Raw genomic sequence first — 17,970 nt, 5'->3', positions numbered from 1 at the left:
TGCCATTACTCTAAATGCCATTATTGTAGCAGATTTAGAACAGAATAGAAATATTTTGATTCAAATAAACTTTTACAAGCTTTTATTACGCTCGCGACTTCGTCCGCGTGGACTATACAAATTTCAAACCCCTATTTCACCCCTTTAGGGGGCGAATTTTCAAAAATCCTTTCTTAGCGGATGCCTACGTCATAATAGCTATCTGCATGCCAAATTTTAGCCCGATCTGGCCAGTAGCTTGAGCTGTGCGTTGATAGATCAGTGAGTCAGTCAGTCACCTTTTCCTTTTATATATTAAGATTTTAAAAAATCGCCGAAATGTATGTACGCGCCTACCTTTCGAACGACTGCACCAAATTGGTTAATTGTTTTTTGTTGTTTGTAATTATTGTCAGCACTATAGGTTGGCATGAACACAGTCAGTTTACGAAGACAGTTCCCACGGGACGCAGACGAAGTCGCGGGCAACAGCCAGTTTAAAAAAAATTACTTCTCATCCCTGAACACCGACACAAGAGCGAACAGAGCAAATGCAATAGAGTCGATTATACATAATCCTAACAATGAACCCGGTAAGCGATGATTCACGGGTCACGGCAAATTGGATCTATCCTGAAGCCTAGTTTATATCTGACGACCTTTCTGGTACAGCGCGATTTGATCATGAACAAGATCATATTTTTTTTTTAAATATTTCTCATCATCTAGTAACTAGCTAGTGAATCGGACCGAGATCAGACCAGCGCAGCGGGGCGATTCGCAAACTCAGTGTCTAACACTAAAATATGATAGCCACCGTCCACCGAGTTCATTAATTGACATTGGTTGGAATGTAGAAACATTGCTGCTTCATTGAGTGATATTAAAATATTTTTTCGTAAAACCCCATCAATGGATTAAAAATAAATGTCAAATGAGCGAGCGAATCAGAAGGCTGATCAGAGCTAAGCTAATTTAGTAATCATGAATTTCCAAACTGCCTCCCAGCCGGGAATCGAACCCAGAACTACTTATTTATAAGACAAAGACACAGCGTTAACCACTACGTTAGGAAGATCGTCAATTTACCTTGGGGAAAAAAAAAAATTTTGTTTCTACGAAGAAAAACCAGATTTCTCGGAGTGAAAAAATTTGAATGAATATAAAAATAGGTAAACATTGGTACTGATTCAAAACACAACTAAATTTTAGAGCTTTTGCATCCTCTTCTTACTAATATAATATGAAAAGGACACACATAGATTGACAGTTTTAAGTCTAGTTTAGAGCTGTAGGGCGATTGTCTAAAACCTGCATCAATCATTATTACAATCTCAATTGTTCTGATTGGCTGAATTTGTGCGATTCTTGTTGCAACAATGCATTGTGACCAATAGTGAGCGAGCATTAACCAATCAGAGATGATTGCGATCGTGACATTGTAGCTGTCAAACAACCGCGGTAGGGCCACTGTCGAACCTCGTGAATTTAGCTGCCAGTCGCGAGCGTATCATTTAAATTTGTAGCGTGCACTAAAATTTAGAGTCGTTAAAAATATAAAATTCATGTTCCCTCCTTTTTTACCAATATTAAAAAGAAGAGGATGCAGATACTCTAAATTTAGTTTAGCAAAAAACAACAGAATCAGCGCCATTATATCTATCATCGTTAGTTTGGTAAATGACGCAACGCGGCGGATTCAGCAACGTTACGTTAGAAACTTGGCTCGCTATAAAAACTCATTATAATTGGAAAGTCCACGCAGAAACGCGATCTCTTACACTTATTTTAAGTGGATTTTTTGTTGACTATCACAACATTTTTTTGGACTAGCCCCTGGCTAAAATTAGACCTGGTGGCATCTTCTAGGTAAACGCGTCCCATCTTAGGCCGCATCATCACTTTCCATCAGGTGTGATTATGATCAAGCGTTTGCCTATAAAGGATTTTTTTTTTAAATGTTGATGCAGCTAAGGCCTCGTTTACAGAGACGCGGGGCGTCGCGCGTTGCGATGGGCGGCGCGGCCCGCACTGAATTTAAACATATGGCGTTGTATGAGTGCGTTTACGGAGAGGCAAACGAGGCCTAAGACAGAGCGCACTGGGCTAGAAAATACCTGCCCCCTTTGGAGAAAATCTAAAGAAATTCAAAGTTTTTGTTCTCTGTAAGCATCTTAAAGACAAACCGTAAAGCCGTAATCGGAACTCGAGAAATGCCAACAAGCACACCACAATAACATTCGTCGAGCCCTCTGCTTGGCGCCAAGCGTCATTAGCATGGCTAGATCAAACGCCGCGTATTTGTGAACCGGTGACGAACCGTGGCGATGGACAGTTTGGCGTTGGACGTGTGCCAACGTTGGCGCCAAGGTCGACTGGACGCGGCGATACAGGATGTAAATCTATGTACTACGTGTCAAGAATTTTAATCGAATAAATTAACGCGGCTGATTAGAGATATCGGAGGATATTTTTTGATTTTAGGGTTCCGTACCTCAAAAAGAAAAACGGAACCCTTATAGGATCACTTTGTTGTCTGTCTGTCCGTCAAGAAACCTACACCTAACACGGGAAGTACCCTGTACTTCCCGTGGACCTAGAATCATGAAATTTGGCAGGTAAGCGGGTCTTATAGCAGACATTAGGGGAAAAATCTAAAAACCGTGAATTTGTAGTTACATCACAAGAAAACAATAAAAATGTGTTCATGAACAAATATTGCTACTTTCGAATTTCAAAGTAAGATTGCTATACCAAGTGGGGTATCATAATATAAAAGGGCTTCTTTACCTGTACATTCTAAAACAGCTTTTTATTAATACATTACAATGAGGCAAATGGTTATTTATATTGGATTTTGTTTAGGTAGTATAACAATAGCCTATTCGGTAGGACGTCCGCCTTCTGATCGGAGGTCGGGGGTTCGATCCCGGGCACGCATCTCTAACTTTTCGAAGCTATGTGCGTTTTTAATAATTAAATATCACTTGCTTTAACGGTGAAGGAAAACATCGTGAGGAAACCTGCATGTCTGAGAGTTGTCCATAATGTTCTCAAAGGTGTGTCAAGTCTACCAATCCGCACATGGCCAGCGTGGTAGACTATGGCCAAAACCCTTCCCACTATGAGAGGAGACTCGTGCTCTGTAGTGAGCCGGTGATGGGTTGATCATGATGAGTATAACAATAACGCTAAGTTTTTGCTAGCGTTCTGGTTACACTCTGTGTATCCGCTAGTAGTAAACTGACTAACCTGAGCTACATCTTTCAGCTGCGCGCGTTGCATCTCCAGGTCGGCGATGCGTTTGAGCGCGGCCTCCTCCGCGCGAGAGCTGACTAACCTGAGCTACATCTTTCAGCTGCGCGCGTTGCATCTCCAGGTCGGCGATGCGTTTGAGCGCGGCCTCCTCCGCGCGAGAGCTGACTAACCTGAGCTACATCTTTCAGCTGCGCGCGTTGCATCTCCAGGTCGGCGATGCGTTTGAGCGCAGCGTCCTCCGCGCGAGAGCTGACTAACCTGAGCTACATCTTTCAGCTGCGCGCGTTGCATCTCCAGGTCGGCGATGCGTTTGAGCGCGGCCTCCTCCGCGCGAGAGCTGACTAACCTGAGCTACATCTTTCAGCTGCGCGCGTTGCATCTCCAGGTCGGCGATGCGTTTGAGCGCAGCGTCCTCCGCGCGAGAGCTGACTAACCTGAGCTACATCTTTCAGCTGCGCGCGTTGCATCTCCAGGTCGGCGATGCGTTTGAGCGCGGCCTCCTCCGCGCGAGAGCTGACTAACCTGAGCTACATCTTTCAGCTGCGCGCGTTGCATCTCCAGGTCGGCGATGCGTTTGAGCGCAGCGTCCTCCGCGCGAGAGCTGACTAACCTGAGCTACATCTTTCAGCTGCGCGCGTTGCATCTCCAGGTCGGCGATGCGTTTGAGCGCGGCCTCCTCCGCGCGAGAGCTGACTAACCTGAGCTACATCTTTCAGCTGCGCGCGTTGCATCTCCAGGTCGGCGATGCGTTTGAGCGCGGCCTCCTCCGCGCGAGAGCTGACTAACCTGAGCTACATCTTTCAGCTGCGCGCGTTGCATCTCCAGGTCGGCGATGCGTTTGAGCGCGGCCTCCTCCGCGCGAGAGCTGACTAACCTGAGCTACATCTTTCAGCTGCGCGCGTTGCATCTCCAGGTCGGCGATGCGTTTGAGCGCAGCGTCCTCCGCGCGAGAGTGCGTCTCCAGGCGCTCCCACACGCGGGACAGCTCCGACAGCGGCTCCACGCGGGGACTGGGGTTGGACTCCGGTGATTTCATCTACAACGAGAACAAAATAATAGAGCGCATTCAAATTAGCCGCAAAGTGTCACGCGGCCATAGCGCTACAGCCGCAATGCCTCCGCGCAGCACTTTGCGGCTAATTTGAATACTTTTATTTTTATTTTTATTTTATTTTATTTGACTAACCAACAACATTTACACATACACAAGTATTTACATACAAAAGAATTTATAACTAAAGGACACATAGCATAAAAGTTAACAACTGGCTAGTACAGAAGATTTAGGTACAATGATGTTATGACTTTAAAAGGCAGTAAAGTAAAGCAAAATGTAATAAGGAATTAGCACGTTAAATCGGTTAAGTCTCATTACAAACTGATTAACTAGCTCCCTTTCGTAGGGAGATAATGACGTTACGACGAAAGCAGGTTGTCGTAGAATTAAAAATATTTAGCTGTCGATCTTTCTGATGAAGCGTATTAAATTGATGACAAATGCGATTGAGGAAAGAGTGCGTCGCAAAAACAGTGCGGCAGGGCTTAGTTGGAAATACGTTGTAAGTGCGAGTTGCGAGTTTTGGGATTTTACAATTTAGACCTATTTTTGACAAAAGTGTGGTATCCGTTTGATTGTTGATGATTTTATGCAGTAGGATTGTATCAAGTAGCATACGGCGCAAGCATAGAGAATCGAGTTTAAAATATTTTAACTTGTCTTCATAAGAGGAATTGACAAGCTTTCTATTGAATTTAAAGAGAAGTCTTCGTAAGAAACGTCTTTGCACTGATTCAACGGCGTCGGCATACTCGGCGGCAAACTGGGGCACCATATTCTAGGATACTGCGAATAAGACTTTTATAAAGATGCATTAGACTTAAAGGGTTTTTAATAAGGAGAATAGGGAATACGCCCTTAGTCGTAATTCTAAAGTCGCCTGGCTAAAACCCTTATTAAGCGACTAGCTTATGCCCCCGACTTCCTACATGTGGACTAAACAAATTTCAACCCCCTGTTTCATCCCTTATGGATTCGATTTTCAAAAATCCTTTCTTAGCGGATGTCTATGTCATAATAGCTGTCTGTATGCCAAATTTCCGCCCGATCCGTCCAGTGTTTGAGCTGTGGGTTGATAGATCAGTCAGTCAGTCAGTCAACTTTTCTTTTTATATCACGGCCACCTTTTGTATTCGTCTTCCTTCTTGTTATTTCCTTTATGTCTGTATTCTTTGGTATATGTCATGGTGTACAAATAAGGAGTATAATAGAATTGCCAAGGGGTTCACACACCTTTTGACTCTACGAGCGTTCTTTAAAGAGTGGGGGCAACCTTGGTAACGACCAGGGTTCCTCTAAGTACGCTCTATAGATCTCCTAAGAAGCAAATAAAGTAATAGAGTGCAAATGAAATAGGAAGAATAACACACAAAATCTTGAAAAAAAAAGATTCCGACGAATTGAGAACCTCCTCCTTTTTTTGAAGTCGGTTAAAAAACCGGCATTGGCGGTTCCTTTGGTGCTGCAAATGTTTGGGCGGTGGTAATCAGTTAACAACAGGAGGGCTCGTTTGCTCGCTATTTTGATATAAAAAACTCAAGCCTCCCTACCTCAAGATGCGTGTCCTTCTGGTCGCGCAAGGACACGTCCTCGGTCCGCTCGGACGTGCACGCGGAGCTGCGCTCGTGCGCGCGCTCCAGGCGCCGCGTGCTGCGCGCCAGCTTCTCCTCCAAGCAGCGAGCCTGATACATTGTATTCCAGTTAAAACCTCTGGAGAAACCTTCTTCTTTTCTTGTTTGGTGGCTTTTTGTAGTGCCAGACCGGCACAATGCACTTTGCCAACGTCAAGTAGCTTGAGGGAGGCACATATGAGATTGGCCGGTAAAAATGTGCCAATTTTCTGTACCTAATAGAAGGCTTGACATACTACAGAACGATAAGGCTCTTTTAGCACTTGAATGACATTGACAGGGGAGCAGTTGTAGAAAACAGGCTGCCATCAAACAAAATCACCTCAATTTTACGTAATATGTTGAAATTGTCAATGTTCAAAATCGAGAAAGTTTTATCTTATGTTAACTGAATGAGAAATTGGGAAAGCCGTCCTTACCTAAATAAACTACAATATTAGAGAACATCAATTTTTAGATTCATAATTTTATCAATATCACTAAATTAAAAATTAATCAACTATTAAATTAATTATCATACTCATCGTTCCTCAAAAATATCACGTAAACATACCTGTTCTTTAACTTTCTCCACCAGTTCCATGTATCTGTCTTCTTCTTGACAACATTTAAGGCAAGTCACTTCACTCTGGTCGACTCTTTCACTCCTCAACGATTCCAACTCCCCCAAAACCGCTCTCATCTTGCTGTCCCTTTCGTCTATTGTCTTCTTCATTTGTTCTAACTGCTCCAACACTTCTGTTTCCCTTGAAGTCTTCTGTTCCAATTGATTTTCTAAGTCAGCGATTATGTCACGAAGTAAACCGATTTTTTCCTCTGTGGTTTTGAGTTGGTCGTCCGTTGCAGCTTTTTTGGTTTCTAGTTCGGCTATTATTTGGTTCATCTCTCTGGTTTGGGTTTCTAGTTGCTCCACCTGTATAATATTTGGGTTTTTAAGTTCCTGAATAACTTGGTTAACCCAAAGACTATAGTGCATACATTTTGAGACGACACTCGCCATATTCACTCTGTGCGTCAACTGACAAAAGTACGATTTTAGTCCTTAATATAAGGGTAAACCGTACTTTTGACATGACAGTTGACACATATAGCAAATATGGCACGCGTGTGCGTTCCAAAGTTTATGCATTATTCATGTCATAAATAAATATCTATGACATGAAATAATAAATATATGCATGCATATTTAAAAGATATATTATCATTTTCTTACACAATGATCCTAATTTAAGTTTTTTTCACTATCGAGCAGACCATTGGATTTATGAGTCTTGGTTCTTCTCGGTAGGAAAGGCATTCCGAACCAGTGCTAGATGCATCCGACTATTCGTAAGTACTTGTAAAAGTTAATTCGAATAAAAAAGATTTTTGTTCATTTATTATTATTTGTAGTCTTTTAGCAGAATTGCATAATTACTTCCATAGCTTGATTAGGGGATCAAAAAATACTTATTTATGAGAACTAACTAATAGCCTAGAAGAAATATTCTAAATACTCAACCAAAACTATTAATGAAAAGTATAATGCTACAGTGTTAATTGTTAATTATATCAACTAGTTACTAAATGAAATAGATAAAAAGAAATGAGTTGCATGCAAAGAAATTCCAATAGTTACGCCACAAGACAGAAATTATATTATGACAATTAAATACAATAATTTAATGATCCATAGCATTTTGTGATCACACTTAAGTGAACAAAACTGGTCCTTCGAGCCGGATTTCACTAATCTAAATATATCAAAGGAAAAGCTGACTCACTGACTAATCTATCATTGCACAGCTCAAACTATTGGACGGGTCTGGCTGAAATTTGGCATGCAGATAGCTATTATGACGTAGACGTCCGCTAAGAAAGGATTTTCGAAAATTCAACCCCTAAGAGGGTAAAATTGGGATTTGAAATTTGTGTAATCCACGCGTACGAAGTCGCGAGCACAAGCTAGTTCTACTGTCAAAGCTCACACAAAAGCTACATAGCGTGTACAATGAAGAAGGAAAGTAAGTGGCAACTCACATGTGCATCGTGCTGTCGACAGTTACAAGACGCGAGGCGCAAGCAGCGGATCTGGACATAATATATCCCAAACCCTATGTTAACGTCAAATATATTGAGTCCCACTGTCACCATGTTAAAGTGTATACAGGGTGTAACCAGAACGCTAGCAAAAACTTAGCGTTATTGTTATACTACCTGAACACAATCCAATACCAATAACCATTTGCACTCATTTTGTAGTTTTAGTAATTTAGTATTTTTCAAACCCGCAATGTATAACGTGCAAAACTCGGGTCAATGCCCCGTTTACGTTACGGCATTGACTCCGAGTCCGTTAACCTCTGGCGTCGGTTAGATGTTTTATTTGCAATATATCGTAAACTTTTACAAAATAATAGGATTTTTTATTTATTTTTTTGCAGTTTTTTTATGGTATCTTATCAGTAATCATTACTAACCATCACCTAAGTCTTCGTTTTGCCTAAATCGCACGATTTCAATACAGCAATCGAACTCAGAAAATCGATGCATCATCGATATAGTCGCGACAATCGAAATCACTGATCGCAGATGATATAAGCATCGTGTCTACTATAATGGCCTCTTATACATTTTAACAGCGTAAAAATCATTAGTGTGATAAGTGGACATGCAGATTGTATAAGTGATAAATAAAGAACTGATAAGGCTATTGTTAATTATTTTTAGCAAAACGTTAATACTCAATATTATAAGTGCAAAAATATTATGTCGTTTGTAAGTGTTTGACTCTGATCGGATGAGTGCGTAACCGCCGTAAGGCTGCCTGTCCACTGGTGCGGAGCGGAGCGGAGATGTGTATAGTTGACCAATCAGAGTTTTAAATAATTTTAAATACACATCAAAGATTCGATTCGGGTTCGATTCCTGCCGGTTCGCAATTTTTGATGTGTATTTAAAATTATTTAGAAATTTCCTTCAAGTGTAGGTAAAACACTATAAAAATTATAAAATCAGAGTTTTGTCAGATGACGGAATAAATTTATCGCGTTATTTACCGACAATCTGATTGGTTTGCTCAACACATCTTAGCTTCGCTCCGCACCAGTGGACAGACAGCCTTAGGGTAAGAAAACATACAACACACAACACATACAAAATGTCGATCGCTTCTCGTATCTTCCGCGGCTTACTTTGACTAACCACGTCAGTCCAGCCGGTATTAACTATATTATATTTTATAATAGTAGTATTAGCGGGCTGTCCGAATACTAGCCCACGTACCGCAAGATACCCCAGCTCGGCCATATTTTAAGAAATTAGGCATATTAACCCTACCCAGCTTACTCATTTTGTATGTGGCTATTTATGTGGCGCAACATAAAGATGAGTTTGTGAATAGGGGCAGTAAAAAACTTTTTAACCTACGGCATCCTAATCGCCTAGTTGCAAAATACCACAGGCTTGAGAAAGCCTCGCGGACAGTGGTTGGAATGGGTCCCGAGGTCTATAATCGGATTCCCCACGACATAAAAAATGAGCAAAATATTAAGATTTTCAAAAGAAAAACGAAAAGCTGGCTTGTCGAGGAGTCTTTCTATAGTTATAATGAATTTCTACTTGGGAAGATCCAAGACTAAATTGTTTAAAACATTTATTTTATTTTAATTTATATTTTTAAAAAATCTATTCTTGAAACAAGAATATGTTATTAAATATTAAGAAAAAGTATTTAAATTATTGTAATTGACGCATAATGTGTATTTATGAATAAATGACTATGACTATGACTATGACTATAATACTAACCTCGCCCAGTATCCGTGCGTTGGTCTGCAGCCGCGCGGCTAGACGCGCGTTTTCCTCGCGCATGTCCTGTAGACGCGCGGCGAACTCATCGCGCTCGGTCTCTCGCTCCGCGGCTTGCTCCTCTACGAACTGACGCGTCGACTTCAGCTGGCGGTTGGCTGCCTCCAACTACATCCAATGAGGAATTTACAGGATATATTTCGGAGAGCGTGCCGAAGAACTTTTCGACCTGGTTCCTCCTTCACCTTTCTACTATCGTACCGCAAGGCATCGCCAAAGTCTGCACCCTGACGTTTCGTTTTCGTTCGTTTCGAATGATGTTCCGTTCATTCCTATATCCGCTCGTAACTACTCAACGGCTCAACTGATTTTGATAATTGATAGGTCACTAGATTCGTCTTAATGGAACGTATTTTATTTGGTGCAGATAATTCTTAAAAAAATAAATTTTAATCCCTTTAATGTGCGGGCTAGTTGTTGTTTGTTGTTCAGTTCAGTTTCAATTTGTATGTAACAGCGTATAATGCATACAAAATGAGTTCTAAAGTGCCAACTTTTGTCAATTACTGTCATATCAAAAGTACGATTTTAGTCCTTATTATTATAAAGGTGAACCATACTTTGGACATGACAGTTGACACATAGAGTTAAAATGGCGCGTAAGACTATATGACAGACAGTGGTACGATTTGGTTTCAAAACTTCACTCAATTAATAAATCGGTGTAAAAAAAAAGTAGGAAGTTAATTGCTTGTTGCTATAAATTACCTAATGTTTTCTCAGTTTTGAAAATGTACCAAAACATAGTTATAAATTGTACCCCAATAGCTTTTTAGTTTAGTTTAATATTCTTTATTGTACACCAAAAAGAAAAGACATAAAAAGAAACATGTAAAAGAAGAATATACAATTAGCGGCCTTATCGCTGTGAAGCGATCTCTACCAGCCAACTAGGTTGAAGAGGATTTAAAGGCTAGTGAAACTGGGTTTAAGGTGTAAGTAAGATATGATATCGTTGGGGATGGGACTAAAATGACTCAAGGTCCTTTGAAGTTTTTCGCGTGCAAAAATGTCTACACCCTAATAATTCAAAAATAATTAAAGCGGTGCTTGCAAGCATTTACCTTTTCGCAACAAACACTGTGCAATGGCGATACAGTGTGCAGGTCCTGACGCGTGCGGCAAACAAATATATTTTGAATTTCATAATATCCTATTCGCCATACATACGCGGTACAGAATATTTTATTTTAATTATATTATAAATAAGGATAGTGGTAAATAATTTCGTGATAAATAATAGTTTTTAAAGCTTTATAAAGTTAATATAATTATTGTTTTGATAGATTTCAACTGATATTTAAAATAAATATTATGACGAAGCAAGAACAGTGAATTTAAAAATGTGTATCAAGTTTTATTGATCAGAAAGTAATGTACATAACAAAAGTTATCAAAGACCCCGACCACGACGACGCGACGGGGATGTCGATGTACATTATTTTCTGCCGCGTTATGTGAGTTCTCATTTCAGCAACTATAGGGCTCTGACAGACAGACGGACAAACGCAAACTCATCCAAGTTGACTCGGATGCCACACTCACTCAATAAAGAGTGGAACTGACCTGTTGCTGCAAGTCGTCCCTGTCGCGCAGCGCCGCGTCCAAGTCGTGCGCGACGCGCGACAGCTGCGTGCGCGGCGACGACACGTCGTCCAGCGAGCGGCACGCCGCCGACACCGTGCCCGTGCCCGTGCCCGGCCCGGTGCCGTACCTGCCAGGGCAGACGACTTTATAAACAAACTAGCTTATGCTCGCGACTTCATCCGCGGGGACTATACAACTATAGTAAGGTCGCCGGTTCAAACCCCACCCGTTGTACTATAATTGTCGTGGCGACTCCTAGCACAAGCTTTGCGCTTAATTGGATGGGAAAGGGGAATATTAGTCAGCAATTATCTTGGCTAATATTTATTTTTTATTTTTATTGACACTTTACTGCACACAACACAAAGTAAACATTGAAAAAACACAATACAGGATCTTATTCTAATAGATGTAGCATGCAAAGGCGGCCTTATCGCTAAAGCGATCTCTTCCAGGCAACCTTTGACGAAACGAATCACGAAAGCACGGGTTGGTGCGGCAGCCGAAAATGGCCCTAGTTATTATTATAAATTAGACTACATACACAGTACATTCTAATAATACACAAGTATATAAATAATTATATATACCCATATACATATCTCTATAATATACTACATAATTCTGTTTACATAGATAAATAATAGTTCTTCAAACGATTTTTGAAGGTGTTTAAGGATTTCGCCTGACGTATTTCAGCTGGGAGAGAATTCCAGAGCTTGACACTGTTAGTGGTGAAAGAGTTACCATAGTATACCGTGCGTTAATATTCTTTAATAAAAGTAAAATCTCATGCTAAGCTCAGCCTTTTTTAGCTGAAACCATCAGTAAAACAAAAACATACCCCTCTGCGATGACGTCGGAGTGAGCCCGTTCCCCAAGCAACAGCGCGATCTTCACCATGGCGGCCTCGAGGTCCGACCGCAGCAAGTTCTCACGCTGCAAGCATTCCGACATCGCTTCCTCCATGTTCTACAATATACCGGACAAAAGTCAACATAATATCTGGTGCACTTCGACCGTCCGTTGTGCCAGGTCCTTCTTTCCACGCACATGCAAACTGTGGAACCAACTCCCATCGGCGGTGTTCCCATTAGATTACAACATGGGGTTTTTCAAGGGGCGGACCAACAAATTCCTAAAAAACCGGCAACGCATCGGCAAATCGGTTTACAAAAAACATTGAAATAATATTAAATGAGCGAAGCGAGGTCTCCGAGTTTACTTGGGTGAATTTGCAACTGTCCGGCAGTTTGTCAGAACCTGTTTTCCTTGCTTGCAGGGGTGACTACTCTTTTCCGATTGCCCCTCCGTCGAGCGGGTCTTCTCCGTTTGGCCGGCACGGCCAAGCGGGGGTACGGGCCTCGAGGCATGGCCTCCTTACCCGGGTGGGGCGCAGGGCAACTTTGTGCCCTGGTGACTGTTTTTAATTTTATTTTATTTTTATTTTGTTTATTTGAAAGTAATCAACAGCGTAAATACATAATTATTATTTAAATTTAAATCTAGGTATAACAGAAGGCCAAAAGAGATTACTTAAAATTATAATTAAACTATTTTAACAGAATAGAGTTAGAATAAATGTAGGTATATACAATAATAAATAAAATTACAACAGTGTGTGTATGATTGTATGTGTGTGTGTATGCGTGTGTGAGTGTGTGCTTATGAGTATGTGTGAGCGTGTGTGCATGTGTGTGTGTGTGTAAATGGGAGTGTATGATTGCATGCATATTTAGATGTTAGCTACTTTTTTTTTGTTTTACGATGATAGTTTCTTAATTCCTTTTTAAATTTATTGTTTGATAGGTAAAATAAGTCAAACTCAGCGAACTGATTGTTATAAGTACGTACCAAGCGTGGAATTATAGAATTTCGCGCATAATTTGAGTTAGATTTGGGAACATTTAGAAGGCGCGTATGACGCGTTCTTGAAGGTTGAGCATTAAATGAAAAGGCTGAGAGTAAGCTAGGACAAACAATTTAAGTCGGAATTACACCGACTTGGGCCTGCCAATCTTGGCTTATGGCCCTAGGGGACTTGTTCTGTTTGTTTGTTCTCCGCGCGCAGGCGACGGCGTTCGCACTATCGCGCGCGGAGATGTTTTCGGTCCAGGGTCGTCAGGGTTCAGGGTTGATCGAAGACCGAATTTTTTTGGCAAATCTTTACAATAGATGGCGCTAAAACTGACGCGCCACGGGCTAACTGAATTTTATAACAGTGGTGGGAAAGAGAGAGAAGATAAAAATGAATACCTTTCTCTGCAGCTGACAGTTCTCGCAGGTCATCTGTGTGTTGTCTAGCTCTTCCACCAGCTCCGTGATCTGCATCGGATTCGCTTCCAGCATCTTCGACTCCTGGCGAGCTTCTGGAATAAGAAGGACTGTTCAACGTTTTGAAACTTTAGTGAACAGGTACTTAACGGTACTTCGTTAAAAAAAACTTTTATGGACTTCTACGAGTTATTATTAGTGCAATAAGAAGCTGATTTGTGACATCATCACTTCTTTAAGTTAAAGTTAAAGCATTTATTCAAATAGATACCATTGTACACTTCTTGATTGTTAATAGTTGAATTTGTAAGATAATAATGATAATGACAATATATCTCAGCCAATCATAGCGCACGTCGGTCCGCTATTGGTTGTTGCCTATGCGCCATGTCTTGTACGCACGTACAACGTACGCTTAACAACAGTCAAGCGCTAGCGCAGCGTTCAACGCGCGCTTTATTAAAATGCGCGTTAGCATGTGTACGGCCTTATTAAAATTTATGTAGTTGTAAACGCGCGTAAAGCGCATGTCATCTGAACTAGCTCTAAACCAAAATCTACGAGGGTTCCAAACGCGCCCTCCTCTAAACAGTCATACTCACTGGTACTGGTAAGTCGTGCGGACAGCTCGAGCAGTTCCTGCGCCTCATTCCGCAGCCGCTTCAGCGAGTGCTCCAGCTCATTCTTGATGTCCAGGCTGATGTCTCTCTGCTGCTGGAGGAAGCCCACCACCCCTTCCTCGTCCAGCGAGACCAGGATTGCGTCCAGGTCCGGCGCGAAGTGGACGTGTTTGCCCCGGGATACCACGCTCGTGTTCAGGTCTGATTTGTTGGGGCTTGACGGACGAGATTCGAAGTCGAGGGTTCTGCAATAAATAGTTTAATTTTACGTGTCTTTTTTTAAGTAATTTCTAAGAAATTGCGCGTATATATAATAAGCGTATCGCTTAAAGATTTAAATCAAGTCTCTCAAGAAACCTTTGAAATTTATTCAAGGAATCTTCTACATAACATGGACCGAATCGCGATGTGGCAAGTTTATATATAATCGATAAAACTAAATCGATTTTTCGTGAAAAATCGATTTGGGTTTTCGCGATAGTTAATACTGTTGAAGTAACATGGTCGATTTTATGTACATTTTTTTTGTTGTATGATTCTGTTGGTAGTTCAATAATGAAAAAAAATTCTGAGAAGCTTACAAAAAAATCTTGAGAATATACAAGTAGGTATGTTACAAAGCAAATAATTGGACCAGTTCCTTTCTATACATGTGTGAATTTTGATGAGTTTATTGTTCAAGCTGTGATAGCCTAGTCGGTAGGACGTCCGCCTTCTACTCGGAGGTCGGGGGTTCGCTCCCGGGTACGAACCTCTAACATTTCGGAGTTGTGTGCGTTTTAATTAATTAAATATCACTTGCTTTAACGGTGAAGGAAAACATCGTAAGGAAACCTGCATGCCTGAGAGTTCTCCATAATGTTCTCAAAGGTGTGTGAAGTCTACCAATCCGCACATGGCCAGCGTGGTAGTCTATGGACCCGAGTTTTGTAGTGAGCCGGTGATGGGTTTATCATGATGCTGATGATGATGATTGTTCAAGTTCATTTTGTAAGGGGTGAGAGTAAATAACATCCAGGTGACACTCATTTACCGGCGCACGCGCACGATGACTTGCAATGGACATTACAGTCATAATAACTGTCAGTTAATTCAACACACAGACAAGACGCAGGGCTGCCGTGATGTACATATGTCTGTAGGAAAACCAAACTTAAGGCCTGTACGCACCTAAGCTGCGCTGCGCGTCACTGCACGTCGCGGCGCAGAGCGTCAAAATATTATTTTTAATACAGTTGCTCAAAAAGTGGCGTATTGCAGGGACGTATAGCGTTCGGGATGTGGGCTATTACATACTCGTGCTTTTTTTTTACCTTTCCCGAACTCGTGCGTTCTCTTTCCCAACTGGCAAAATAATGTCTATTAAAAAGAAAAACCAACCATGAAGTTTTTACTAAAAAAAAATCATAGAAGTTTTTATGATTCATGCAAATACGTATATTTCTAAAAAGAAGCTACTAATTTGTTTCAATATCAGATTTAATGATTTGATTGAATGAGTTTGGTTAGGTTTCATTTCATTTCATTTCATTGAATTTCATTTTCATTTCATATCAATAAAAAACTTCTACTGAAGACTTGGCTGTATGGGCATAGTTCCCTTTGCCTACCAGAATGGGTGAAGAAAAAAAAACTCTGCTTATATTCTACGGTTGGCGCCATTTTTCAGAAATCTTTGCGAGTTTAGTTGTTTAAAAAACTGTACCAATTTCAATGTATATGTGAATTATAACTTTTATAAGAAATAAATGTTAAGTTAAAAAAGTCATGGCCGATTTTTGAAACTTTGTGACTCTCCCATTTCCTTGTCACCCTCAAATTGTCAGATCAATGAAATGCACACTTTTCTGCATCTAATTAACTTACCTTGTCTTAACCTGACGCGCTCGAGTAAATCCCAAAATCCCCTCTTCGGCTCCCCTACCATATCCATAAACACTTTTTCTTTCTGTCTGAATATGAGGCCGGTATTGTCGATAGTGTAAAGGCTTGCTTAGCGAAACGCACCAAATAATTAATTTGAGCAGACGCTGGCGGGCCGCCAACGCACATGCATCTTGAATGCATCCCGTAATGCGAGGGTTTCCTAGAACCGAGCGCGGTGTATATGAAACTTAAATAACACATTTGTAGTTAATAAATCCGTGTCCCGCGGTTTATGTTTGGACTAAAAACAAAGCGAAATGTATCGCTCGGCCATAGCTGCTCCATGTTTAGCTGATGTCTGATCTATTAGCTTTATGCAAAATACTACCTACTTTGTCAAAACATTTGTACGTCAAGGTTTCCTGACTGGATATGTTGGCAACTCTCTACAAACAAAACAGGTTGTCTTCCCGTATTCACACAAATAAATTAAAAAAAAATGTTTTGCTTCATCATCATCATGATCAACCTATCGCCGGCTCACTACAGAGCACGGGTCTCCTCTCAGAGTGAGAAGGGTTTTGGCCATAGTCTACCACGCTGGCCATGTGCGGATTGGTAGACTTCACACACCTTTGAGAACATTATGGAAGACTCTCAGGCATGCAGATTGCAGGTTTCCTCACGATTTTTTCCTTCACCATTAAAGCAAGTGATATTTAATTACTTAAAATGCACATAACTCTGAAAAGTTAGAGATGCGTGCCCGGGATCGAACCCCTGACCTCCGATTAGAAGGCGGACGTCCTAACTATTAGGCTTATTCACAGCTTATGTTTTGCTTGGTTTTCTCAAACTGTTAATCATGTGTGGTGTACTCATGTGGTTAGTCGATGTAAGCCCAACTAGTTTCGAATCTGTCCGGGGTCCTTTTTCACAGGGACTTAGCTCACAACGCGTCGAGGTTGAGACTGCGCGCCGCTTGTGTCGCAGCCCGCACGGACCGCTGTGAGGTAGCTGAGGCCGAAAGTTCCTGCTGCTCTTCATGGGTGATCTACATACATAATCGGACTCACTGGTCATGCAGCAGAGGCCCCAGCAGATGCGCGAGCACGGTGCGGTTGAGCTCGTCCTCGGCGCTGGCGCAGTACGCCACCAGCTGCGCCACCGCGCGCTGCAGCGTCGCCGCCACGCGCCGCAGACCGTCCCTGAAGACAACATATCGTATAGCATGTTGGATAGAAGCAGGCGTTACTTTGCGGAAGTACATAATGCACAAGAAACATGAGAAATATGTCCTATATTTTAATGTAGATAACGGGTGCATACCACGATAATTTGATTGTTTTATTTGTAAATACTACAATTTTTTAGATAAGGATCCCTTATTGGGTATAGGCCTCCCTCAGTTTCTGCCATTTAACTCTATATTTTGCTATCAGCAAAAATTATGTAAGATAAGGAAATAAATAAAGGCTTAATAATAATAATAATAATAATTTGTAAATATTGATCGAGAAATTAATCGTGGTTTGTACTCGTATCATCTACATCAAAATATGTTGTTAAACCACGAAATAAATTTAAAACCATTAGGAAAAAACGACTCGCTTATAACGCTGAGACTATACAAAGACCACGAGTCCGAAACCAGCTCAAAGTACTGGACGGATCGGGCTGAAAGGACAATGACAATTTCTATAGAACCGTAACCCATTTCTAAATATATAAAAGGGAAAGGTGACTGACTGACTGACTGACTGACTGACTGACTGAATGACTGACTGATCTATCAACGCACAGCTCAAACTACTGGACGGATCCGGCTGAAATTTGGCATGCAGATAGC

The 17,970-nt window shown here is 41.3% G+C and overlaps 1 protein-coding gene and 1 long non-coding RNA gene across 6 annotated transcripts in view; one reads left to right on the top strand and one right to left on the bottom strand.

Moving 5' to 3' along the window:
- Positions 1-17,970, top strand: part of LOC138403671 (uncharacterized) — a 331,305-nt gene that overhangs the window by 224,223 nt on the left and 89,112 nt on the right. The window lies entirely within an intron of this gene.
- The window catches only part of LOC117991513 (putative leucine-rich repeat-containing protein DDB_G0290503), a 71,566-nt gene that overhangs the window by 18,693 nt on the left and 34,903 nt on the right, over positions 1-17,970 (bottom strand). For 3 of the 5 annotated variants that reach the window (XM_069505044.1, XM_069505046.1, XM_069505047.1), the window contains 10 exons: positions 17,198-17,329; positions 14,238-14,500; positions 13,618-13,730; positions 12,206-12,333; positions 11,341-11,488; positions 9,715-9,882; positions 7,945-7,995; positions 6,479-6,838; positions 5,845-5,976; positions 4,112-4,273 (listed from right to left, as the gene is read on the bottom strand). In XM_069505044.1, coding sequence (XP_069361145.1) covers positions 4,112-4,273; positions 5,845-5,976; positions 6,479-6,838; positions 7,945-7,995; positions 9,715-9,882; positions 11,341-11,488; positions 12,206-12,333; positions 13,618-13,730; positions 14,238-14,500; positions 17,198-17,329 — 1,657 coding nt within the window. The remainder of the gene's footprint in view (positions 1-4,111; positions 4,274-5,844; positions 5,977-6,478; positions 6,839-7,944; positions 7,996-9,714; positions 9,883-11,340; positions 11,489-12,205; positions 12,334-13,617; positions 13,731-14,237; positions 14,501-17,197; positions 17,330-17,970) is intronic. The other 2 variants (XM_069505045.1, XM_069505048.1) reach the window with 2 other exon arrangements.

The sequence above is a fragment of the Maniola hyperantus genome, chromosome 19, assembly GCF_902806685.2.
Source record: "Maniola hyperantus chromosome 19, iAphHyp1.2, whole genome shotgun sequence".
Lineage (NCBI taxonomy): Eukaryota > Metazoa > Arthropoda > Insecta > Lepidoptera > Nymphalidae > Maniola > Maniola hyperantus.
The sequence above is the reverse complement of the archived record's forward strand: the minus strand, read 5'-3'. Positions and strand labels throughout refer to the sequence as shown.